Source organism: Xiphophorus maculatus, chromosome 6, assembly GCF_002775205.1.
Source record: "Xiphophorus maculatus strain JP 163 A chromosome 6, X_maculatus-5.0-male, whole genome shotgun sequence".
NCBI lineage: Eukaryota > Metazoa > Chordata > Actinopteri > Cyprinodontiformes > Poeciliidae > Xiphophorus > Xiphophorus maculatus.
This window is the reverse complement of record NC_036448.1, coordinates 1,935,032-1,962,497: the sequence shown is the minus strand read 5'-3', so window position 1 is coordinate 1,962,497 and position 27,466 is coordinate 1,935,032. Positions and strand designations below refer to the sequence as shown.

The 27,466-nt window shown below is 39.6% G+C and overlaps 1 protein-coding gene across 5 annotated transcripts in view; it reads left to right on the top strand.

The window, feature by feature from the left end:
* The first annotated feature begins 1,485 nt into the window (after nt 1-1,485).
* LOC102218485 (microtubule-associated serine/threonine-protein kinase 3-like) overlaps nt 1,486-27,466 on the top strand; it is a 50,627-nt gene continuing 24,646 nt past the window's right edge. For 2 of the 5 annotated variants that reach the window (XM_023335057.1, XM_023335054.1), the window contains exons 1-8: nt 7,906-8,363; nt 10,998-11,086; nt 11,573-11,645; nt 13,642-13,662; nt 13,828-13,909; nt 18,798-18,955; nt 24,986-25,061; nt 25,234-25,443. In XM_023335057.1, coding sequence (XP_023190825.1) covers nt 8,278-8,363; nt 10,998-11,086; nt 11,573-11,645; nt 13,642-13,662; nt 13,828-13,909; nt 18,798-18,955; nt 24,986-25,061; nt 25,234-25,443 — 795 coding nt within the window. In that variant the 5' untranslated portion in view covers nt 7,906-8,277. Of the gene's footprint in view, nt 1,796-5,535; nt 5,568-7,905; nt 8,364-10,997; nt 11,087-11,572; nt 11,646-13,641; nt 13,663-13,827; nt 13,910-18,797; nt 18,956-24,985; nt 25,062-25,233; nt 25,444-27,466 lie in introns of those variants that run through there. The other 3 variants (XM_023335055.1, XM_023335053.1, XM_023335056.1) reach the window with 3 other exon arrangements.

Genomic DNA, 27,466 nt, shown 5'->3' with positions numbered 1-27,466 from the left:
ATCGGAGGCTGTTTATTTTATACACAGATAGAGAATGGTGAATTTACAATGATTAGTAACAGCTATCTAACACTTAAATGCTGTTATTATTAAACTTACCTTTTATTATATCCTTAAGATTATGAGAATGCGGGAAGTTTTCAGCTTGGTTCCCAAGGCAAAATCACACCGGAAGTAAAGATACCCAGTTTTGAGTTATGGCGGCCATTGTCTGACGTCACTGTGAAAAGGGTCGCGCAAGAAATAATGAACTACTTCCGGATCTTTTATTATGAAAATCCTAAACCAGATTTTACGGGTTACGTCTTGCGCGTCAAAATTCAGCCAACTTGCAGCAGAATGAGTAACAAAATAACATCGGAGTACAGTGAACCCTCGCTATTTCGCGGTTCACCTTTCGCGGTCTCGCTGCTTCGCGGATTTACACCTGCATTGTGTTCTGCATTCTGATTGGCTAAACAGTCTCTCCGCTTCTTCTCTACCTGTGTGTCAACAACGTTGCGGTATAATATGTACACGTTTGCCATATTTAACATAATCGATGGTGGCATGTCGGTTTATAAGAATCTTTTTGCCCAGAAGAAAAAAGAGCGACAACAACTACCGATAACTATGTTCTTCTCTGGAAAAAAACACACCTGCACCGCGGGCTTTAGAAGAAAAGAAAAAAAACGGCTACAGAGCGGAGTCAGGCTGCAGCGGCTCAGTCAGAAGAGCAGTGAAATACACGTGAGTCACTATTTGTGCTACTGTACTTTGTTTTTTTTTATTTTTCATAATATTTTTTTATTTTCTCCCTTTCTAATCCAATGACTCAGGTCGCGGTGGGGCGGCGCTGATTTCCGCAATTCGGGCACGGGAATCGGTTTTCAGTTCATATTAAAATTATTATTTTACAGTACAGTAGTTATTTGTAAAAAAAAAAAAAAAAAAAAAAAGTTTATACAGTACTTTTTATTTGTTAAACAAATGTTTGGGCCTGTAAAGAGGTTTTGTTCTTTGGTTTCAATGTATTATGGAATATTTCATTGTATAATAATTGTAAAAAAAAATAAAGGTTCCTACTTCGCGGATTTCGCCTATCGCGGGTTCTTTTTGTAACGTAATCCACCCCCCCAAATTGCGAAGGGCTGACCGGTCCGCGCGACTAAAAAGGTTGGGGACCGCTGCTCTAATTTATGCTGTCTATTGAGTTTTGCATTTGTATTAAAGAAGATGACTCTGTGTGCCTTTGCATGAACATATCAGGGTTCTCAGGGGGCCATGGTCCTCCTTAGTGGAGTCACTCCACTAAGGAGTAACAGGGTTGGTCCACCGTTATAGTTTACAGTCTCTGAAATGATAGTACTTCCATGTGTAATATGACACGTTTAATGTGAGAGCCGCATTGGATTCGCCCCCCAGTCTCCTCCCTACCTGTTGTCTCTCTGTGTTCTCTTGTTAATTGAGGTCAGTCCCGCCCCGCCCTCTCTTCCGTTTCCCCTGCTTTTGTTCCATCCATCTGATCAACTAATTGAAGCGAACACCTTGTTGGGTCTTGGCTGTGTAGTGCTGCTGCTCTCCGCGGGGGGATGAAGAGAAAGAGGTAGTGGAGGAGAAGTAGGAAGAGCGGGATATAGTAGCAGCTACTGGTGGTGCTGGAGACTGTAGCGGCCGAGCAGCAGCATTAACGCGGCTACGGCAGAGTCCTAGCTTCCGCGCAGAGGACAGGGCGCAGCATGAGCTGACTGACTGAATGTCTTTTTGTTCTTCACTGATGGATGAGCCGAACATCCTGAGACGCCGCGGGCTGCAGGTAAACACAGCCTCGGCTCCGTTCGGTTCGGTTCGGTTCCGTTGTTTCCAGGCAGACTGAATCTTTTTGGCTTCTATGATGGGTGTAGAGACTCATTTGTGCTTTTTACTCAGTAGTTCAGTAGCTCACTGACAGTTTATCATTAGATCTTTCAGAAATGTTAATTATAGCAGCAGATCATGTTTCTCTTCCGATCATCAGAACAAATGAACTGAATGAACGGGTTCACAGTCTAATTTAGATAAACAATGAAATAGATCAGTAAGGTTTCCCTTCTTCATTCTAAAATGTTCCTTCTTGCTTTTGATGATGTGGTTGCCTTGGTAATTGGGGCAACCCCCTTCAACTCCCCACTCCCTCTTCAAGGATCCCTGAAAGGGATTGATTGAATAATCCTTTTTATCATTTTACTGGGTGTCATGTTTACTAGGAAGCATTCTAAATGGGAATCCTTCTTGTCTCCTATATTCATGTACATGTCAGCTGCATAAGTAGATAGTCTGTTTTCCAGAGAGAATAAGGCTTTGTGATGAAATGCTCTCTAAAACTGGATTTTCCCAGCCATTAACTGCATACATCCATGGTATTTAGATTAGGTGCAACCCTGCCTGGTCCTGGTGAATGTGGATGGTGGTTTGAGTCCAAACATTGTCTCTATGCATAAATACCTTCATTTAAATACGTTTAATCACAAAGTAAATGTGTTCAGATGGCCTCAAGCAGCCATTGCTAAAGTGTCATAACCAGGAAAGTCTTATTTAATGTGTCTGGACTCACATGCAGTAGCTGTGGAGTATGAAAGATTTGTATTCATGCCACTAATGGCTACAAGGCCCACTTGTTCTGAAAGGACCTGTGTCGTGCTGTAGCAAATGATATATACACTGCAGCAGAAGGAAAACAAGTGGGAATGACAGAAAGCATCAATCTGATGAATAAGCCCAACTTTAGCTTTTTACTGTCTTTGACTCCAATTAATTTTAAAATGGGCTAATGGATTAAAATATTAGGAACAGCAAACAAAATAAAGATATAAACAAATAAGAATAAATTATCATAAAAATGGATTTAAAATGGCGATAATATAAATGTTTTAGAAACTGAGTAATGAAGTGTTTTTGAAGCGAAATAAAATAAAGAGAGGAATGACTTCCTTTAACCAGGAAAAAACCTCCAGCGGACCAGGCTCAGTGTGCAGCTTTTTTGAAATTATACGATGGGCTTGATTTCTTTGTTTCAATTAAGGCTGCAAAATGTTAGGAAAACATGCAATGTCATATTATTGTTGTGTCATGATTTAGCATCTCGGCCACTAAATTTTATACCATGTATACACACATGGGGCAGGTAAGTCCACCCAATCCACTGGATATATAATTGCCATGCAAAGAATGCATGAACACATCACATGTTGAATATAACAGCCTATCAGAAACTGCATCAAGGCAGTTCATTGTGCAATACTGCACATCTGATTTCTTTTTAGGTTATACTTTCAATTCAGGGTATGCAGCTTCTGGTTGGCTTAGGGGCTACTCACAGATCTGTAATGGCTGCAAGGTTGAAATGAGACAGCAGAATGAGTGATATTGTGCCCATGTGCAAAGCAAAGAACAGCAGCAGCTGTAACAAAGTCTGCAGCTACAAATAGATCAAAGCCACTGGATGTCTTTTCATGGTCTGTCTAATCTGAGCCAATGTTTTCCAGAAAAATCAGATGCAGGCAACATCATGTTGAGGATGCAGCACAACTTTTCTTCTATCTAAAGAACTGAATAGATCTGAACAGCATGCATGCTTAGCCAAACTTAGGGCACATCCCAGACATGTATTGTATGCTCAGGTGCATGTTGCTAATTTATGGAGATGTTGCATGTTATTGTTTTCATCTGGAAATTTTATGTATGTGAACAATACTGGAGGGGAAAACGACTATTCTTTTACTTTCCATCCATAACCACACTGCCGCTGTAGAACAATCCTGTTAACCAAATGAAACCTGTAGATGTAATTACTATTAATTTAGTGTAGTGCACCATAGCTAAGATAACGCGGAAAAACCATTGAACTCAAAACCACTCATATTCCTTTTTCTATGTCGGCCATGCTACACAGAGACCCGTTGCCATAGCAACTGACTGACAACAGCTTTATTAGCTGACATAAAAGAGATTATGTTCAAGTGTATCAGGATTCAACAATAAAAAAAACTCCAGAAACATTTCCCACACACAGGACAGAGCATTGTATCCTTTCAGGCCTGATGTTTATTTTGCCATTATTAAGTGATCATTTGAACACAGTAGCGGTTCATTAGCTAATTGATGGTGATCATCAGTAGAACATTATCTCAGTAGATTATACAGATTTTTTTTTTTTTACTAAACCGAAACACACCGAATTCTGCAACACATCTACACGTTGAAGTTGTCAAAGTCAAGCTATCATAACTGACCCATTTCCCTCTCTACATTTTTTTTAAAATAAAACTTTTTACTAAGCTGTGAAATGTGATTTCATTGGACCTTGCTATCTCATTGTCATAGTGTTGACAATTAGTAGCAAAACACTGCATACATTTTTCCCTCATAAGTGTTACATGTACATCTGTGATTTGGCGCTTTATGTTTACAGCTCGACAGTAAAACCAATGGCAGTCACTGTTAGCCAGCAGTTTTTCTTCCCTCCTGCAGGGAGCTGTGTGTGGGGTGGGATTCTGTGCAAGCAACAGCACATTGCAACGTGTCTATACACCATGCCCCTTTGGTTCCATGATCAGAGCTTCATGTTCTGAAAGCTCACACATGCTCATCTCTTGGTGAGATATGAATGAAGAACTGCTGTGTAAATAGGCATTCATGTGTGGGTATTTATCACAGAATGATGATCTGGGAGGAGTTATTGGTGTGACAATGATGTCTTTAAATGCGATGCAGCCTAAATGTTGAGTAACCAGTTGCTCTAAACAGGTTTCATTTCTCCAGATTTCATATCTTCAGTATTTTTCAACAGGGCAAAGAGGGTTATAAAAAAAGTGTATTCACAGGCACAGAAAGAGAAATAATCCTAAGAAGACATAACTCATTAAACATATTTTACAGTGTCAAGAAACTATTTCCCCCGCGTCTGTCTATGCTCAGCATATGGTTGAAACCAAATATCAACATGTTTAAAAAAAGGCATAACCTCATAACCACTATATTTTTCCTCATTGTCTGACATTAAGCAGACATTGTCAGTCAGATATGTTGACATAGTTGTCTATAAGCCACTTGGCAACTAATTTGGCAAATGTTTTAGGGCAGTTGTTCAATTAACAAACCAGTTTGTGCACAAGCCTTAACCTCCCTGCTGATGTCTTGAAATGTTGCATAAATATGTCCGCATGGTGTTCGTTTGTCACGGTCATCTATTTTGCGAAGCACACTAGATCCTCTCACAGCAAAATCCCCCACAAGATGATAATCCTCTCGCATGATGTTTAAAAACATGGCAATCTGTGAATGTTGTCTTCTGAACTTAAAAAAAAATGATTAAAAAGTCTGTCTCTAAAAACCCTAGAAATGGAAAAATGTTAAACATCTTATTCATGGGGTCAACATCACGGTTTGAACTATTAAAATAACAGAAGAATATTAAAAATATCTGGATTACAAGTATTCATGAAATGCTATTATTTTTCTTTAGAAGGTACTAACTTTTAACTTATTCATTCTTTTTCTTTTCAATCATTATTCCAGAAAGAGCTGAGCCTTCCACGCAGGGGAAATGTGTAAGTATTGTTGTCTTGCTTCTCCTGTACACCCTGTCAGCCTCAATTGCCCTTTCTGCCCCCCTCAAACCAGATCAGCCAGATCACTATCACTGTCAGCTTTCTTGTGCTCACTCTAACCAAGTATTTGTTTACTTGACCCTCTGGTGAGGCAGGAAGGCTTGAATGTGCCTGAAAGACCGGGTTGTCTTACTGCCAAGACAGGTTTCTGCAAACGGAGAAAAAAAAATCTAGAGCAGAACATCTCTGCTTCCTGCAGTTCAGAGATCATTTTATGATAATAAACTCAGTGTTCTGTTTTTGCTGAAAATCAGTTGCTGGATGTCTAAATCAGATAGATGCAGGAATATTTGCACTTGATATGCAATTCCATTCATCAGAGCCGTGGGTTTTCCCAAGGCTGGTTCTTGTTGGAATTCAACTTTGCATGTCAGGATTAGAACAATGACGTATGGAAATTGTCATTGTATGGAAGTCACACGTGAATTTGTTGCCAAGCCAGACAAACCTCGATGTATGAGCTACCTCTAATCTGAGTAGAACGTATAACATCAGATTTGTTGCACAGCTCTTCTCACAGAGTAGAAATATTACAATTCAATTGATTTTAAGGAATTGTGAAAACTGGCCATGCTGGGTCACAAAGGTGGTTCAGGCAAGCAACATATTGATTTGATGACTTCAAGAAGAAGATGACCTAGAACACCATGTTGATTTTTCCATACTTTTTTGTTTGTTGTAACTAGGCCTGAAATGATAACTTTTGCTGGATGATAGATTGTCCCAGTTATTATTGCGATAAACGATAATATTTTCAAGTAGTATTATGATAATTGCATAATAAGGAAAGTTCATCCTTAAAAGTTTAATATCAATAAACTTTTAATTTGGTAAAAACCACTTAACACTAGAACTGGAAAATACTTTAAATACCCTGAAACAATAAATAACCAAAAACAAATAAAATGGAAATAAAAACCACCTCCTTCAAACCACAAACTTTAGTGGAAGACAATATATTGTTTTTAGCTTGTACTTTTATTTGGCCCTTTTATATCCGTAGATAAAACTGAGTACAACTGACTAAGATCAAAAACTGCCTAGTAAAAATACCTTTATGTAATTCAGTTTCAATATAAATTCAGATGTTTTCTGTAGGCTTCAGAGTTTTTTTTAGAGCACAAACAGCATCATGAAGATTAAAAAACACAGCAGACAGGTCAGGGCGCGGAGAAGTTTTAATCAGGGTTAAGTTACAAAACCTTATCTCTAGCTTTTGAAAATATCACCAAGCTCTGTTCCATCTAAACATCCAGTCACCCATTATTTGAAAATGGAAAGAGCATAGACATATACGCAGCAGAAAATTAACACTTCACACCTTCCTCATGGTGAATCATGGCAGTGGCAGCATTATGGTGTAGGAATGTTTTTCTTCAGCTGGGAAAGTGAAACTGCTCAAAATAAGAAAGGTGGAGCTAAATACAGGGCACACAGAAGAGAACATGTCAGGATACAGATACCTGTATTGTGAGTCGGTTCACCCTTCAGCAACACAAAGATCCACATACAGCCAGAATCTAAACCATTGGAATGGTTTAGATTCCATATTCATCTGCTGAAATGACTGAGATCAAGCTCAGACATAAATCCAGTTTTGTCTTTGGGAAGACTTAATTTTGATGTCCCAGACACATTCCATCCAATCTGACTAAATTTACAAGTATTTTGTAAGAATTGTGTAAAAGAAAATCTGTTTCGAGATACATCAAGCCTTAAAGACTTGCAGTTATAATTGCTGCAAAACATTGTTCTTCACAGTACTGAGAGGGACTCAATGAATATGCCTACCCCACTTTTCAGATTTGTAATTAATAATGCTAATAATTAATAATAATAATAATAATAATAATAATAATAATAATGCTACTTTGCTTTTGTCAGTTTTAGTCAGAGTTGTTGATGACAGAAAATCTAAAAATGCTTTTGGGGATGAATAGTTTAGTAAGAAACTGTTTATAAGGTAATTATGATAAATTTGAGTCTTGTATGAAGCAAAGACTTCTGCCATTTTTATCCAGATAAAAAGTAACTTTCAGTGTTCTTGGACATTTGACTATTTCAAAGCTATAAAGCTTTTACGTCTAGCTTTTCACGTTATCTCGACATCATTTTAGCTATTAGGATCTGTGGGCTCGTAAAACCTGTGTACCACAAAATTACAAAGAACACTGTTTTGCGCGATTAATATTTTGTTGAATAGTGGTGAATCCAGTTTTTCAAGTAGCTCCTAAAAGCACCACTAGTCCCGCCTCCCCGTTTTCCATCTTCTCGCGGCTGCGCAGTTCAGAGAACGGTGCTACAGAAGGAAAGTTTGTATCCCTCTCCGAGCTGACCGACCTACCGCTGTATGATGCTGCATTTCTCGGAAGACAGAAACGGTGTTACTGAGATTCTGCTCCCGAGAAGAAAACTGAGCTGAACGGACATGGCCGCTCCAGTCGCTCAGCAGAAGCGAGCTGCCCTTCCGCGGGTCTGGGGTCAGTTTGTCCCGGAGCTGAATGGAGTTTCCGCTGTTGGACTCTGCGTAGTGGCCTAACCACAGCCAGCAAACACAGTCACGGGGAGAGACTGTTAAACATGATGCTCCCACTCTAATGAGAGGACACTGATTCTCATATTTCCACTGGCTTTATCTGTGACCACCAATATGTCCGACCAAAGCTACTACTGGACCGTTCTGCCCAGCTACAAAACCAGTTTTGTGACTGGAGCAATGATGAGAAGGTCGAAAAGGTAACGAACGAATGCTGTTTGGGAATAGAAATACGCGGTGGTCTTTATGAAGCGCTGCTGCGCTGTATTTACAATCCAATTGTTGAACGCTTAGCTGATTCACAGCATGCAAACGCAGCATTTTTACAATTTCTTAAGTGTTTTTCTACATTTATCAAATGGACATTTATTGGGAGTCCTTCAGTGTCGGTTACATCCGCCCTAGATTTTGTTTCCTACGGAGAAACGTGGCCTGTTGGGACTTGTGTGTGTATGCATGTGTGTGTTTAGCACAGACGGACTGCATTGTCTGCTGCCAGCTGTCGCATGAAGCGACACCAAGCCTGAGAGCTGGTCGATATCCGTCGTTGATGCGGTTAGAGAACGTAGTTTGGCTTTTAATTGTCAGGTAAATGCGATCAACCTTCACAGTCTGGCCCGTAATGCCTGAAGGACCTGCCTGCCTTTGTCAACAAGAGATGATCTATAGAGGGTCCTCTTTGTCATTATCCTTGCTACATTTCTTCATCTTTGTATTTACTGTTGTAATTACCTCTAGAGCTATTAAATTCCATCATCCAATGCAAATTATTGATTCTATTAACTGCAGATGATAAATAGAGCTCCCTACTTCAAGCAGACACAATCGTCAAATTTAAAAATACCACCCCTATTTTTCTTTCCAATCTCTCTTTTAGATGTAGTGTCTCACCAACATGCCATGGCCATGGTTTCTGTTCGTATTGCTGTTGTGTTATAAATTATTATCCATTCAAGAAAAAGTCTGCCCTCCTCACACTCTGCCTCTGGTGACGTCACATTATTCAAAAGTTGGGAGTTCCTTGAATATGTCCAACTGTATTCAATGCAAGAATACTTTATTTGTCCCAACGGAAAATTAAATGTCATAACTCACATTATCCAAGTATCTTCAAAGAGTTGATGTGGATGAAAATGCTGTGGGCAGAAAGGATCTCTGGTAGCAGTCAGTCTTGCAACATATCAGAAGAGACCTCTGACTGAAGATTGTTGCTGTAGGACAGCCATATGCTAGCAGCTCAGCATCCAGGCAGCGGAGACGATATTCCACAGTAATGTCCTGGAGGAGACCATCAGATGGCCAGTGCTGCTAATCCACTTCATTTGCTTTTGCTGTTTCTCCTTAAATCTCAGTCTGGACTTATGGCCAGACAGCCAAGCTGAGAGACGGAGTCTAGGATATGATCCTTACCTGTTATGATTGACAGAAGAGAGGGCTTGAACTTCCTCCTTCTCTCTCTGCTCTGCATCTACGAAGCTTTCTTTTCAACTCCTTTGGGGTCAAAGTTCAGGTATTATTTGAGCTTTAGAGATGCTAATCAGCTGCTCCTGTCTGTAAAACCAATACAGTGAGAGCAGACTCCTTAAATTTGCACAGTATCCAAAACCAGAGGGAATGGTTGTCCAAACATGCAACACATCAACCAAAAAAAGTCAAACAAAAAGAGCAAATCAGAACTAACACAACAGAGCCACCATGAGCGCCACAATTCCAGAACCTTTTCATTATTCTGTCCTCTTTATCTGCTTGTTTTCCCTGAGTAAGATGTGATTTTTCTGTTACAACACACAAAAGGAGTTTGATTAGCAGGGCACATGGGAATAGTCATTGTAGAGTCACTTTACTCATATCTCTAACGTTACTGGCCTTTTGTGAGGATCCCACAGTCCAGTGTTGTGTCCAAATGCAAACAGACCTAGAAGTGCTAGCTGCTAGCTGCTCACGTCGTCTGGGTGTGATACAGCACTGCTACTTCTGCACATTCTTGTCTTGTTTCTTTGTTAGGACAGACCATTTATTTTGTCTGATAAGAATAAAATTGGAACAAATCGTAGGGAAACTCAGGCTCCTGATTGCCTAATTTTTCTCCAACCTTTTTGGGGTTGAGGCCACATAAGTGACTGAATCTGCCTCGGCACCGACCCAGAAACGTCGGACTTTGTTATCGTCTCTCGGCTCAGTAGTTTTAGGTTGCCGCCAGTGTGAAAGAAAGCCAGCATTGCCAGGATAAGGAGCAGAAAGCAACATGGAATTACACCCAGCCTCTTTCCACGAATTATAGCCAAGCTGAAATGGAGACAAATGGGAAGAGAGATGAGGACAAATGTACAGAGAGCTAATTCACAGTTTCTATGAAGCGTTACAAAGCCTGCAGGCAGAGCATGCAGCGGAGTCATGCAGGAAGTGGACAGAGTCACTTTTGATCTTAAGGTTACTGGGTCAGGATTTTAATGGGACTAAATCTGGGTTACTTCAGCTAAAAGAAACACTCTTGCTACCATATGTATTGGTTATTGTTTGTTTTGTTTTTTTTCATTATCTGTATATCGAATTATGTTTCACAGAAAAACGCCGTTAAAGGCTTCATTGTAGCCCATTAAGAGATAATATAATTATATCGGTTCTCCAGTTATGCGTGTCTATAAATGTAATTGCAGGTGTCATAAAAGCGGCTTGTGTTTCCCTTATCACCATAACCCACTTCAGTTCATAGGTTGACGCCGTTTTATTTTGCTGTGCTGATAAGATGGGTGAGCACCACGTGCTACTTGTTGATCATCAGCTGACCATGAGCTAACCTCCTCTGTCCTCCCTGATTCCCTGCTCTCTCTCAGTTCCCGTAACAACAAGAGGAGGAGTTTGGCGGTCGGGACTCCGTCGCCCACGCTGTCGCGACCTCTTTCACCTCTTCATCTCGCAACAGGTATTCGTTTATCTACTCTACCCTGTGAGCGTTGATGTTTGGCAGTCTGGAATGAATGGATTGAGGCATTGATGTGTGCTGTCGCATACATGCTCCCTCAGTTTTGTTTTTGATTCCATGTGTCATTCCATGTGAACCCCCCTCATGAGGGGGGTTCCCCTTTCTCATTATCTTGTTTTTCATAACTTCCTTTAACACACAAATTTGCTCACAAATTTAGCTGGTTAACTTTTGTAAATATGGTATGAATGCAGCTTTTCTTACTATCAACAAATATTAAAGTTGCAGTTTCCAAGCTGAGATCGTGTCTCACAAAGCCCTTCCCCTGCAACTCAGCTCCTTCAAACTAGCTGGACTGCTACCAGATAGCATTTTTATGACAACTGAAGTTAACATAGTTACTTGATTGTGCTATAAAATGGCACTGTGTGCCTGGAAAATACATAATATTGCCCCTTTAAGTAAAATTTGATGTGTCTGTTCCAGCTGGAAGCAGTCCCTCAGAAAGTCCCAGGAATATCTCCACTAGCACCTCTTCCAACTTCCAGTTTGCCCGCAGGTAAATCAGACACTTTTATTGTTCAATTCCACTTATGCAAATCCACATCACTGCAGCAAGTTTTCTCACAGTTCAAACTTTGAATTGGGAATCAAGCAATTGATTGAAGGAGAAGCCACTGGTAAAATTGTTTCTTACCAGACAAAAGCGTTTTCTGATTGACCAGAAGATATAAAGTCGTCACCATTACCACTACACAGGGTTTCCTTTCTTGGTTGGTGATGGTTTCATGCAAATCTTCCAAAGAAGGTTAGCTTTCATATCACATGGTTGTGCTGCATTTCTCTTTTACACAGGTCTTTTCTGTACCCTCATCTTCTCAACTTACGGGTAATAGCTTTGCACCAATGAGCAGCTGGCAGTGTTTCAGTGGAACTTCACGGTTCTGGCAGGACTTGTTTGGAATCAGTCCTTTTTCATATTAGCAATGAAGTCTGTTAGGCTGTTAGATGATCATGGTATGAGGAATATGAGTCAGGGTTCCCTCATAGAAAAACTTGATAACATGCTTGTTATTATTGTAAGACATTATTGACAATACTTAACAACTAGTGTTTTTAAAAAAAGCAAGCACAAAAAAAGTCTATATCTGCTCAGGTAGCCAACATGCAGCTGTCTGCTGGACAGTAACTATAAATTTAAACAGCGTTACCAACGTTGATGGGTGGGGCTCTTAACTTTTGACACTTTGCCAGTGTGTGTTTTTCCAAAGTAATATATTTTCAGAATTCCAATTTTGTGCTACTATAGTGAGGGGGAAGTTTCAGCTAGTTGAGTGGCATGTTAAATTTCAGTATTAAATTTCTTCTGGACACAGCCCGCCTCAATGCCAGCTTTTCTGTTTTTTTACACACACAAGTTTGTGCTGTGATGTTGTTATGCTAGCACTGATTAACCGTACATGTGCTGGCTTGCCTAACCAGAGAGGAAAGTCATGTTTTAGTGCAAGAAAAATAACTAATGAGAGGTGCTGTATGTAGTTGCATGTTTCTAATAAACAGCAAGCATATGTTTCAACAGAGAATGCTGGGAAACTTTTATTTTAGCGTCTAGCTTTGGGTCTCGAGTTCAAACATGCAAAAAGCTTCTGAGCAATTAGACAAAGCTTTCAGTGATGTACAGTACAGACCAAAAGTTTGGACACACCTTTTAATTCAATGAGTTTCCTTTATTTTCATGACTATTGACATTGTAGATTCACACTGAAGGCATCAAAACTGAATAATGCATGTGGAAATATGCACTAAACAAAAAAGTGTAAAACAACTGAAAATACCCCTTATATTCTAGTTTCTTCAAAGTAGCAACCCTTTTCTGTGATTGCTGCTTTGCACACACTCTGCATTTTCTTGATGAGCTTCAAGAGGTAGTCACCTGAAATGGTTTTCACTTCATAGGTGTGCCCTGTCAGGTTAATAAGTGATTTCTTGCCTTATAAATAGTCATGAAAATAAAGAAAACCCATTGAATTAGAAGGTGTGTCCAAACATTTGGTCTGTACTATTGGTAAACATCAGGTAGATGAAAAATGACTTATATTTTATGTTTGTCAAATATTTTCAGAAGATGGATTATGTAAATACCCTTGAAGGATGATTGCAAATTGAATTCACATGAACCTTTTCTTGTGAATTGAGCCAAATGTCTCCACCGCAAAACCTTCAAACTTGTGTCACCTTGGGTTGGATCAGTGAGTGAAACTGGGTCACATCCTCAGAGTTCAGAGTAAGGAAAAGTGAGAGGAGATGTGCGAAAGATTTATTGAGGGCAGGAAATGCTAAGAATCCATTTTCTGCGTGTGTTTGATGCAGTGTTAAACCATGAGCTAGCTGGGTGCTGCAGTGTGACAACATCTTGGGTGGGTGTTGAGAAGCTGCTACATCAGCCAGCCTTTGGCTGTGAGCTGGGACACACTGAACAACACAATGACTGCCACTGCCATGAACGCTGTTTAATTTCATTTCTCTGCATCTTCCTCCCTTGTTTGTGTCTGTAGCCAGCTGGCCCGCACCGAAAGGTAAGAAAGCACCGACGGGTCGGCGCACCAACTGCACGCAGCCTAAACCTGCATGGAGAGATGTTTTTTCAGAAATGCTTCTAGCTTTTGAAGTGCAGAGCATGAACAGGATGTGAAAGTTTCAGGTGCGACCACTGAGCTGCTTGTTGTGTTGCTCTTTTTCAGCAGGGTGGATGGGCGACGATGGTCTGTGGCGTCTGTTCCCTCCTCTGGATACTGCACCAACGCCCCCAGTTCATCAGTTTCTGTAAGCACAGCTCCACACATCACTCTGTGTCTGACGCTCTTCATCAGATATTCAACCTATTTAGCCAAACTGCTACCAGGGGAGCGTTTAGCTCCTGTGTTAGTCACACTCATTGCAACAATCAGATAGCTGGGCCATGCTATCTTGTAAACCTCTGGTGCTTATTGACTGAGTAGTAAATCTGCTCCGATTACTCACAGTAGAAAAAGAATTTACTAAGAAATATTGGCTTATTAACTGTACAGTACATTTACAGACTAGAGTCTCTCTTTGAGGAATAAAATGATCAATGTTTTTCCATATATAGATCATGGTTAGAATTTGACAAATCAAAACTTTGCTGCAACACGTTAAATGTCTCTTTTTGTACTGATTTCTAAATTCTTGTAACAATCTGAAATTACAGCTGAACGTCCTACAAACTGTCGTTTCCTTTCTGGTAGCTTCTTACAGCTGTTGTACTTCCTTAATTTTCATTCCTTAAACACATCTCTGGTTGTTGGATAGTAAAGTATAAAGTATTATTTGCTTATTCACTGATTTCTTTATTTTTATTATTATTTTTCCACATGGAACTTGACTCAAATTATTTGTGGAAAACCCAACTATTGCAGATTTTTCTGTAGAACAAATCTGAAATATTCCTAAGACAATGCAGCTTGGGAAGCTGAAATACGTAGGCCGAATGCTACTTGAGACGCTACTGGGTGGCATCTGCAAAGCAGCTGGTGCAGCAGCACCTTTCATTTCTTTTGGTGCTGATTGGCTGAACCCTAAATAATAAAGATAAGCAAGACTGTAGAATCTCAGGGGTCTCAAACTCCAGTCCTCGAGGGCCGCAGTCCTGCAACTTTTAGATGTGCCTCTGCTGCACCACACCTGAGTAGAATAATTAGGTCATTAAGGCTCTAGAGAACTGATCTACACAAGGAGGAGGTCATTAAGCCATTTCATTCCAGTGTTTTGTACCTGTGGCACATCTAAAACCTGTAGGACTGCGGCCCTCGAGGACTGGAGTTTGAGACCCCTGCTGTAGATGTTAGCTTCTGTGGTGGTGCTGAGACGGTTTCCACTCTGCGTACTAGGGCATATTGAATTATATTTGGTGTTTCAACTATGAAAATAGGTGGTTATAAACATTTTTGAGGGAGTCTCTAGTATATGCAGTTTTTTCAGCATTTTGTAGATAGATGCAGTCTCTAACCGCTGTGAATACTGGGAGTACTAGGGCACAAAGCTCTGTTCTTTCAATAATTTCACCATCCAGTCAATGTCTAGTATTGATCTTCAACTTTGTTAAACTGGAATCACTAATTCCATGTGGTCAAAAAGTCTGTACTGTACCTCAAGCACAATGGTTTAAACAGGCTCTTACTTTGAAGAGTAACTATTCTTTGACGCCAAGCAGAGTTTAGCCAAATCCTCAATCCACACTGCTGCCTGTAAGCCTAGCTAAAACCTAGCTTTTATAACTGGGATTGCTTAATAACCCACTGGTTGATGGGCTACAGCTTTAAGAAGCTGATGAGTTGGTAATTGCTTGCCCTGCACTTAAACGGTTTGGACATCAGCATTGTCATGGAAACAGTTAACCAGATAGACTCAGACACTGGCCTAGGACAATGTGCTATAAAATGGGATTGACATCAGAATTGGTCAAACTGTGCATTCCAGTGGTTCTTGTGGTTTGGTTCTTGTTGAATCAGAACATTCTTTTTTTTTCTCCTCATTGTGAGGAATTGACGTTACCAAACATGCTCCGCTGTACATCACTCTAAGTATTGCAATGGCTGCTGCAATAGTACACATTTCTATTTTGTGGGACAATTGAAATGTTTAATCTTTTTTCTGCTTGGTAAAAGTGTTTATTTATGAAAATATTTAATTTAAGCGTGTTTGCAAGCACCACTACTACACACTTCTTTCCAACATTGTGAGACTTTGTGTGAAGGGGACTTGACTTCTTGCCCTATTTCTACAATTTTTTTCCATCATTTGCCTCCCACTACTGTTTAGCTGGATATTCACTCACCAGCCACTTTATTAGGTACGCTTATTTTATTAAGGTGAGCTTAAACCTGACATCGTTAAGGTTGATTACTTTGGGAACAACACGGAGTAGATACCTACCAGCATTAACATTGGCGTTCACCAATATTAGTTACTAAGTAACATATAGGTATTGGTTCAGTTAGTAAAACTGGGCCCATATTAATAACCAAAGTTTATTTCTATCGTGTTGCCTTGGCCAGACTTTTTTTTTTAAAGAAATATGTGTTTGCAAACATTGTACTCATAAGCCCAAATTTGTTGAGTTATATTAATACTTTTGGTTTTCTATGAATATAAATAATACATGTTTGAAAATTACAAACTTGTGTTTTTTTTATCTGCAGTATGTGACAATTTTTTTATCTGATTAATTGTCAGAATAATTGACTGCTAAAATAATTAATTGCATTCTCGCTGATAAATAGTGGTTATTGGTAATAGCAGCCATATGTATATGATATATCTGATATGGATATCGGTCCATATAATCAGAAAGGTGTATCCCCTCTCGAAAATATTGTCTTGAGACATGATGTATTTTGCAGCTTTCTTTAGTGTATTCTGACCCTGGTTCTAGCTTTACACAACTTGATGTGATTCTGGTAATAGAATTTGTTTCAATGAAGGTGAAAAATAACTCACCAGTGGCTTTATACCCAACTTAAGCTAACCAGAGATGAATGTTCCTGGTGTCCTTCAGTGACTCAGTTATTCATCACAGGACATGATATGTGCCTTCAGAGATGACTGGTTCTGCTATCAGCAGCCATCCCAAATGGAAGGAAACAGGAATTACCCCCACATGTTGGACTGACTGGAATAATCTGAACATGAATGCAGCAAAGTTTCACTCGAAGCTAAAACATACATCATTAGTTTTTTTTTTACTCGAAGTCAACACACAGCAAATCTCCACAAATTTGTATTCAATAATTAAGACAACAATTTAGGAAGTGAACTATGCCTTTTCCATAATGACCAGAGAGGAAATCCCCATGCTAATCAGTGAAATAACTGGGCTTGTTGAAATTCCCTGCTTGTTTTTCCTGGATGACCTCACAGCGAGACTGCTGAACATTTCACATTTCTTCTCTCAGCTTTTCCCCTGAAGGAAGTAGAACCCAGACACACCCGTTAGTCATGGTGCGAATGGTTTCTATGGCGATTATCTTGATTGCACATTGGCAGTTTTCACAGAAATTTCAGTAAGTTGTAAGAAAACAATGGCCGTGTCCTGTGTCACTGCTTTAATTCTGCCTGGCCAAGAGCACAACTTAGCAATGGTGAGGTCAGTCCTTCCCCACACAGAGCACCTTTCAGGCTCCCAGTCACTCAACTCTGGTTCACTGTTGACATGTCTTTAGTCTCCATGTCTCGTCCTCTCTTCTCTTTTCGTGTTGCTTGCTCCAGTTTGTTTTCTCTGTTAAGTGGCGAAACTTCCAGCTTTCCTGTAGCTTCCTCTAATGCTGTTGGAACATGAGATGAGGTTTCTCATGTATTCCACACTGCATGTCACATGTTATAACTCGGAGGGGGGGGGGGATGTGTGACTCTGCCTGTGCAGCAGGAGAGGATCTGTGTTGCTGAGGTGGCAGAGCAGGAGTTTTTTTTGGTCTTGTATTTTATTATTTTATCCTGTGGGTGCCTGCTGTGAGAGGGGACTGACTGACCCGCCCACCAGGTCACATCTGTACAGTTAACAATAATCACCCCACTGTTGCCAACTCTGTCACTATATTAAGCAACTTTTCAGACAAAGAAAATCGGTATCGGTCAAGATTAGAATCGGCTGGTCAGGTTTAGTGATGTTGATCAGCCAGAAGTTGGTGCACCACTAGTCTAGATATCTACGAGGGATCGTGTTTGCGAAATATTTTTCATATTTGACTATTTTTTTTGTTTGTTTGTTTTGTGTTTTTGTTTGGTGTTTTTTAAATGACGGAAAAATTTGCAGCCTGTCCTTCATTTAGATAAGTTACAATTAACACCCTTGACTGGACAGACATTATAGACTTTACGCAAAGAGTTAATCACAGAGGCAACTAAAATCAATCAATAAAAAAATCCTTTCTGAATATCATCTCATGAACTCCGAACTAAATGCGTCTTTCTGACCGGAAGCTGACAGCGTGTGGAAGAGTTATGAACAGGACGCTTTGGAGCTTGTCTGGGTCAGAAGTGCATTCCAAACCTTTGGTTAAAATGGCACCTTTTATTCCAGTCTCTGTTACACACAGAACAGAGAAAATTAAAGAGAATGCAATGTCGTGTTAATCCATTTATAATCTAAACAGATTAGCCGGCAGTTTATTTTGAGGAAATAAATAATGATGCAGAAGTTCATTAGAGTTGTACTAAAAGTTGCATTAAAAGTCCATTAAAATTGACAACTTGGCATTATTTGGTAAATAACACTTTTAATGCAAAATTCCATTAAAACGTCCATTAAAAGTGTCAGCTTCGCATTACAAGTGTCCTTATTTACCAAATGACACTTCATGACAACAATTATAAACATTTATGAAGATTCATTTATGTTCATAACAGGTGTTATCATGTTTATTTAGTGTCATGTCAGTTTTATTCACACCTCTTTGACTAAAATGTTACCTAATTTTTTATGTGATTAATTGATTTGTTGCTCATTGCGACAGGTTTTCCCTTAATCCTTCAGCCTGATCATATTTTTTTGTTATTGATGTGTCTTGGGTCTTTATTCTGTCAAAGTCCTTTGTGATTTTATTTAATATTTTGCATATATAATCTGAACATTTTCTTCTGCCCTGTCGGCTGCTTTTTTACAAAATTGACTCCTTGTTCTTCCCCTCCCTCTTAGTCCTCATCCTCCCATGAGCTGCTGCACCAGCTGCCCTCTCAGCCCACTCAAGATGATCTTCACGTCCTCTTCAAACATTTGCGGAGCTCGGAGAGCGTGGTAGACGATGAAGGAGCTCACCCAGTGCACCATGTCAGGGTCCGCTCACGCAGCCTCAGGTACTGACTTTCACCAAGAGAGCAACTGTGTTTAGCAGCTTTATGTCTCCCAGGATATTTGTAAGACTGCTATGATAGTTTGACTGGAGAAACCCTGGCTCCCACTCCTCATTTGCTCATAAATTTCAGAAATGAACTCAAGTGTTCGAAAGCGTAAATTTTATTTTATAATATCAGTACATCACTGTATTGTTTTCTCAGTGCTTTTACAGATAGATCACTGTCACTCGCTGAAACCACCTACTGTATTGACATGTAGAACCACTCTGCTACAAAACCTGTAAAAACTTCAGCATAAAAATAGTATAAAAAAATAACTGCTATTTTTATTTTTTTCTTATTTATAATGTCCCCAACAAAGAAAAAAATAAAACAGGAAAGACTTTTTTTTTCTCTCCACAAACAGCAACACAGGTAACTATAAGTAATGCCATAATAAACATGGAAGCTTACAAACATCAAGCATGGAGCTGAGATCTGACCATGGGAGCCAGACTGTCTCCTTTGCTGAGTTTGAATGAAAGCGGGAGCTAAGCTCACAACAATAACAGAGGATGACTAAATCCCAGATGTGAGCGGCGACTGTGATTGGTTCCCCTTCTTGTGAGGAGCATAGTGTGTGGCCAATTCATTTCAATAAAAGAAAACCAGCAACGGCGAACTATAAAGCCATGCTGAGCCAAAATTAATGAGCAACCACAAGCTTCTGAGAAATGTGGAGTTTAAAGTCATAAGTTAAAAATAAAAACTCAAGTAAAGTAAAGAAGAAGTAGGCCTGTCGCGATAAACGATAAATCAATTAATCGTACGATAAATTAAAGCTATTGACGTCATTTTAATTATCGGCATTATCGTCTCTTCCGACCTTTTCTCTTTCAGCTAATGAGACAGAATGAAAAAGGGCTCAACTCCGGTGCTCTCCACTGACTCCTCCCTTCCTCATTTCCTTAGTGTAAAGCCCAGCGCACACTACACGATCTTAGAGCTGTCGGCCCATTTTCAAAACCTGACAGATCACACATTAGCCGACAGAAATTCTAGGTATAACGGTTCGATCGTGTGGTGTCCAACAATGGGCACAAAATAATGGCTACAAGGCCAGTGAACTAATTTTAAAACCAGGCATTAATCAATGCTTTACTACAGTCTACCTGCAATGCATGTGGCTAGTGTCAGCGTAAAGTCCTGACTGAATGAAAATCATTATAACCTATTTACGTCACGTTAACAAAGAACAGCTGAAAAGTTACCGGGTTTATAAACTGCGGTAGCAATTTCGCTCCAACTCCTCCCCTTGTCATTTCTGTATTCTTTGCATGTTGAATAAACATTAATGTTGTTTCCACATATCATCTCCAACGTCCGCTGGACTTCGGGTTGCGCCGTGTCAGCTGTTTGGGATTCCCATTTGTAATTTCCCCTCAGAAAACATGGAGGAGAATCCACGCTTTCTGATTGGCTACCTGTCACATTCAACAGGTGTCCTTAAGCTCCCAGTCGGGGAAAACCCTTGATTTAGATCGGAGACGATCTACCATAACACACCACACAATCTTAGAAAGACCAACGTTTTAAGATTGTTGTAAGGGGAAAAATAGGAGCAAAAAATCATGTAGTGTGAACTATTGCATCAGGTAGTCGATGTGCCCATCTTTTCCATTTAAATCTAATTATTACTGAAGGGCAACATAATATACAGACTTCATAATCTGCACTCTTTTGGTTGAATGCAGTATTTATTTCCACTTTGGCTTTATGTTGTTTAGTTTTTTTTTCAAGTGTGTTTTTTGTTAATGCAGACTGAGAATCCATTTTATTTTTGTTTTTGGTTGTTTTGTTTATTTTGTTTATCAGTTCAAGTGTTTAGTGTTCTTTTGAAAATAAAGTGTATGTATCTTTGGCAAGAAATCGCATGCATTATTACGTCATTTCCATTAAATCAGTGTAAAAAGATCTTCAAACAATATTATCGTTTATCGCAATAATTTTTGAGACAACTAATCGCTCAGCAAAATTTGCTATCGTGACAGGCCTAAGAAGAACCCTCTGACTGAAGACACTCTGCTTGCCCAAGACAGGCTGATGAAGAGGATGGTCAGGGTTGTCTTTAATTTTCTTAATTTTATGAAGAATCCTTTTTTGCATCAACATCTCCAGAGGTTCCATCGTCATCAGCAAACCAGAACAGAACCAGCCTCCTTTGTCATGTTGTTGATGATTAGGTCCTTGATTCTGATGCTACTGCCCCATCAGATGTCGGCAGAAGAAATTACACTTATACAAGACCTGCAGCATTTTGCTGCAAGTCATCTTCCTCAAAAGTTCAGTCTGCTCTGTCCTTAAATGCTTCACTGTTGCATCTCCAGTCCAGTCTGTTGTCCAGATGAATCCGGAAGTATTTATATTCCTCAACCACCTCCACTTCTTCTTCCGTGATGGAAATAAGTTTGACCTTTGACCTTGTTTCTCCTGAAATCTACAATCATCTCCTTTGTTTTGTTTACACTGAAAATAAGATGATTGTTTCCTCCATGACACAAAGCAGTCCACCAGATCTCTGTACTCAGCTTCTTGTCCGTCTCTGATTCACCTGACAACTGCAGAGTCATCGGAGTATTTCTGTAGATGACAGAAGTCAGACTTGTGCTGGAAAAAAAATTATGAGTTACAACATTTGGTTTTCCTATGGGATTAATAAAGTATTTTTGAATTTGAATTGAATTTGAAGTCTGAAGTGTAGAGAGTAAAAAGGAATGGTGAGAGTACAGTGCCCTGTGGTGCTCCAGGTTAGACACAACAGACCTTCAGTCTCATAAACTGTTGTCTGTCTGTCAGTTAGTCATAGATCCAGGTGATTGTTGAGGCCTCCACTTGTGTCTTCTGGAGATTCTCACAGAACAGATCAGGCTGAATTGTATTAAGTCAAAGAACATGATCCTCACAGTGCTGCCTGCTTTGTCCAGACGACTGTGGGTTTGTTGAAGCAGGTGTATGATGGCATCATCAACTCCAACTACAAAGTGATAAGCAAACTGTAGGGGGTCCTGACATGTGCTTGTCTGCTTATTCAAGAGGCCAGTTATAGTTGTAATAACTGAAGCTATGAGTTTAAAAATAAATGCTATATATAGCATATTTACAACACATTCAAGTAACAGTTACTTTACTGACACTTGAAAACACAATACTGGCTTGAAAACACATAAAAGCATAATACTGCCCACATAATACCGCCCCTTTAATACAGTTAGTCCTCCTACCATGGTATATGTTCACTTAGACAAGCTTCTGATGTTATGTAATTACTTTTTGTAATTTAGGGTATTTTAATGTTTCCTTTTTAGACTGAAGATGTAAGTTTTTGTGGGGAGGGTTGAGGTCAGTCATTTTGGCTGACTGAATGTTGGGACCACAGCAGCTAATCGTTATTTAAGAACTAGATTCCAAGACACAGAACTGCTGTGAACAGAGATATGCTGACAATAAGTGCTGCACATAATAAATGAACTGAATTTCTACAGTAGCTTTCCAGGCTTGTTGACAGCTGTAAGCACAGCACCAAGCTGTAAGATGGCTGAGACCCAGTCTGCCTCCTGAAGCACAGCTGGCTTCTTCTCCTCAAACATTCTCATCCTCCCAAAAAGAGAAATGCAGTCCCTATTAAACCAGAGCCTGGTGAAATAATCACTTTGAGTGGCTCTGGAAAAAAACTTGTGCTATGTGAGGATTATATACAATGACATTACCATATCACTGAGTAGTGCTGAGACAATCCCTCTAAATAGATCTAGTGGTTGGGAGCTATGAGATTTTATGGAGGGTGGCTGAGGGTGTTGGCAGCATCTTGTTCTGGTTGTTTTTCCCGTGACACATCCTTCCCTGGGCCGCACACTCGCTGAACATGCCCAAAGTTCTCCACACATGCCTGTAGCTGCACATGAGGGAAAAAAACCTGCACTGCAGAGTTTTGTTGAGCTTTTAATGAGACTGGCGTTTTGCCGCATAATCACTAGAGTTGTTCCATACAGCAGCACATCACAGGCAAATGTCTCCCCTGTAAAATGATCCCAGAGACTGTTCAGAGCCTTCCTACCCCCAAGGGTCTCAGTTCCCTGCAGGTTAGCTCCTAATAGTAGCCTCAGATGAAACCAGGCTGCTTTAGCAACTGTTTTCGTACAGAAATGGTCAGTGGCATGCCACACACACTGATCATCTGGAGTAGGTAAGCAATTCTTCAGAGCTCTTTGGCTCCCTGTTCAGATATAAACTTGGTTCAGACATGAAGTTTAGTAATTACAGAATTATTTCAGATTGACAAGTAATCTGTGACCTGCTCTGATCTGCAGGTGAAAATACTGAAAAAGGAAATTTTTTTCCTTGTTCATTAAATGCATCAATACTAGGCCTGAGACTTCAGCGCGTTACTCTTGATTAACTAATTGCATAGCTTTTACCATATTAAATTTTAGCTCGTTTAATTAAATTTTTTTCTGTACGCCCATAAATCTGATGCACAAGTTGCATCCACAAACAGTGATGGACTTATCTTGACCCATACGGTTAATTTCTGCTTATAAACCAAACTGACTGAACACTGGAAAAGACTACTGTTGTGCTCAAGTTGTGCTAAAAGGAGTTAGTCTATCAGTGAAGTTGTTCAAACCTAAAATAGCATCTCAATGCTAAACAGCAGCACAGACGTCCCAAATGTTAATGTCAGCACAGTCCACATTTCTAAACAAGTTCCATGAATGACCAGGGCTTTCTGAAACACTGGAAACATGAATAGATAGAATAACACTTTGCTCCAATCAGATGCTTGAAGAACAAATTAAAAACAATAATAAATATATTTTGTTGTATTTATGTGTACATAGGAATCAAGTGGTAATGTGAAATTTAACAAACTTATATAAATTTAGTTAAAAAAATTGAAGAAATCTGGAAGGTCAGACTTTGTTAAAAAAAAAAAAAGCTAGAGAAATATGTTTTATACATCCAGACTCAAAATTTTACATTTACCTAGATCTTTGAATAAGTGGTGCTGAAGTTATAATGCAATAAAATATATTTTTGTTAGACCTGCAATGGTGCTGGTTAGATAATCACTGGATGGACAAACACTCAGAACAATGACTGAGTCTAAGGAATCCAGTGAACATCTCAGAACTGTTGATTGGGTGCTGCTGAAGAAAGGGTCATTTGCTTCCACAACAGACACCTTCAATTTTAACTGAAATCATTTGTTGTTCCCATGGACAAGCCAAGTTCTTTCTGGAGACTTTAAAAAAAATAAAAATGAGCAAAAAACAATGACAAAAATGTTTGAAGAAGTTGTTGCCAGGCTTGAGTACCTCAGTACAGCGAGTAGGGTGGCGGTAGCATCACTCTGTAGGTTTGGTGTGTTGCACAAAGTGCATACACTAAAGAAAACTGAGAACTACTTCCAGATGTTTCATCTTCACCTCAAATCATCTGCTGAATGGTTGAAGCGTGGACAGACAGTGGTGGCTAATGTAAAGCTTCTGAAATGGTCTACTAAAACCCTGAAATCAGGATTGAGCTATTACATATTACAAATTACAAATTACAAATTGGGTTGGTGGTAGGAAACTGTCTTAGTAAAAAAATGGAAATTCTGCCACAAAATGTGTTTAAATATCTGATAGGAATTATGCCAGAAGCTTGTTTAAGATATAGCATTTACACACATTAGCAAGGCGTATGTATATATTTGAGTCTGTAGTGTATCATTTTGATCCTTATGTTGTATGTTTGACTGATAAAAGGCCAAAATGAATAACCATCATGCTGATGAGTACACTTCTGACACTGGATGTATCAGTAACTTAGACCACAATACAATATTACAACAGTTGAATATTTCTAAACATTTATTTTAGCTTGAATATGAACATTTGTCTTCCATCTTATCAGCTTCTGGTTTGCTCTGTTGATTTAAAATTAAGCATCAAGAGATTCTTTCACTAAAAGTTTTATATTTTCTTGTGTTGTCTGGTTCTCATCTAGCCCTGGCCGGACCTGTGGAACATTCGACAATGAAATTGTCATGATGAATCATGTCTACAAAGAGCGCTTTCCCAAGGTGAAGTCATCGTTTTACCTCCAGCCCTGGTTTTCTGCTGACTTTCTGTTGAAGCTCATCTTTCAGATCTCTTGGAGACGTTTAGAATTGTCAATGTATTCTTCATTCATGTTTGGTGTTTTGTTAAAACATGTACATATTTTAAACCATGTCTACCATTTTGGTTTCCCAGGCAACAGCTCAGATGGAGGGTCGGCTGCTGGACATCATTTCGGAGTATTCTCCGGACACCGCTCTGCCCCTGGCTGACGGTGTGCTGGGATTCATTCAGCACCAGCTGGTGGAGCTGGCCCGGGACTGTCTGGATAAGTCCCAGGACGGCCTGGTCACATCCAGGTACTTTGTGGAGCTGCAGGAGAAGCTGGAGAAGCTGCTGCATGAGGTGGGTCTTCCTCCCAGAAACTTGCACACTGAAATGTGTTTAAGACTATGAATGCACGGATTAAAAAAATCTGGGCTGATGTTGCTATCCATTATTAATATTGCTGTTATGGCCGATAATCAATATCTATTGCCATTATATATTTCTCACTTCCCTTTTGACGCTTTGAAAAAAAATTGACTTCAGCAATGCTTCTCTGCTTTAGCTAAACTCCCCACAATCCTGTGCTGCACCACCATCAGTCACATGACCAAACAAACACTACATGACCAACATCCTCCATTCCAATTACAGAAACTAATATATATCTGCCTACTTTTAGTTATCGGACAGATATGTTAAAAAATGATGGACATCAGCCAACATTGATGTTGGTGCTTATATATTTTACATTCCTATTTCAGATGATATCTGGTGCTAGACCTTTGGTAGCTTAGATCTTCCTCTGTGACACTGATGCTCTACTGCAGTGGTCCCCAACCACCGGTCCGCGGACCAATTGGTACCGGGCCGCGCAAGAAATAATGAACTACTTCCAGATCTTTTATTTTGAAAATCCTAAACCGGACTTTTACCGGTTACGTCTTGCGCGTCAAAATTGAGCCAACTTGCAGCAGAATGAGTAACAAAACAACATAGGAGTACTGCGTGCCCAGCAAAATTGCGAAGGGCTGACCTGTCCGCGCAACTAAAAAGGTTGGGGACCACTGCTCTACTGGACTACAGCTACACAGCAAATTAAACTGGGAAGGTCTCTGTAATTTGTTCTTGTTGATTTTGGTTCTTGTCCATCTGTCACGGAGTTATCACAGATTTGCCCTCAAAGTGTTTGGTTATGTAAGGGACTGTTGCTTCATTTTTTCAGTAATTTTGCACAACTGCACTGTGGCACATTTGCTGTACATATATTTACATATACATACTGTATCTGCATTTTTTGAATCTTTGCAAGGACTGCTCGAAGTTGCTTTTTATATTGACAGCATGTTATATTTTATTTTTATTTTTTATTTTGTCTACAATTGCTACTCAGTGGTGGTTGTTGTGTGTCTTGTCTCTATGCTGTAACTGCGAAGTAATTTCCCTGCTGGGATGAATAAAGTAATTCTATTCTGTTCTATTCTATTCTATTCTATTCTATTCTATTCTATTCTATTCTATTCTAATAATTTAAAGAAGAACATGTTGTCTTTGGTGAAACAGGTTTTATCCTTTGCTGGTGACATTTTCTTTCCACTCCACCGAATGTCTCAGCTAGGTAGGGCATGTTTGATCATTATGTTCGTTTTTGCAGTCAGGTTTTTGCATTAAAAAGTGAAAAGGTGCAAATGATGAAAGATGAGTGACCTGAAAGAAGGATGATTGGTTTCCATTCATTTCAGAACACTAATAAAGAGAACTTCCAAAAAAATCATAGGACGAGAATGATCAATCAAGAGAAAAACATTCAGACCTTTGAGTCTAAGAGTAGATGTCTTAAAAACATCACTACAATGTTGGGTCATTCAGTGCTTGGACGCTACAAAACTCTCAACAACTTTGACTCCATACATGTATCATATTTAACATCAAGGATCATGATGACATCATTAGAAAAAGATTAAACAAATGTGGCGATGGAAAGGTTGCCAAGAGAAATAGTTCTTTTTTTTTTTCTTTTTTTTTCTCCGAAGAGTTTTTTGCGGCGCTAGTGGCTCATATTTTTTCGACAGTAGGCTGACAGGAAGGAGGGTGAGGAGAGGGGGGAAGACATGCGGCAAAGGTCGTCTCGACTGGGAGTCGAACCCGCGACGTCCGCGTCGAGGACTAAGGCCTCCAAACGTGGGGCGTGCTAACCCCCTGCGCCACCACAGCATGCCCGAAATAGTTCTTTTTGAAAAACAACCTGGCTGTTCGGCTTTAGTTTGCAAAGCATAAAAAACGTATGAATTCGTGTTTGAAGGAAATGCAAGATCACAGTGGAAATTGATAATGCATGGCTCTATAGCTGGAAAAAAACCAATACCACACACCAACTGACAAA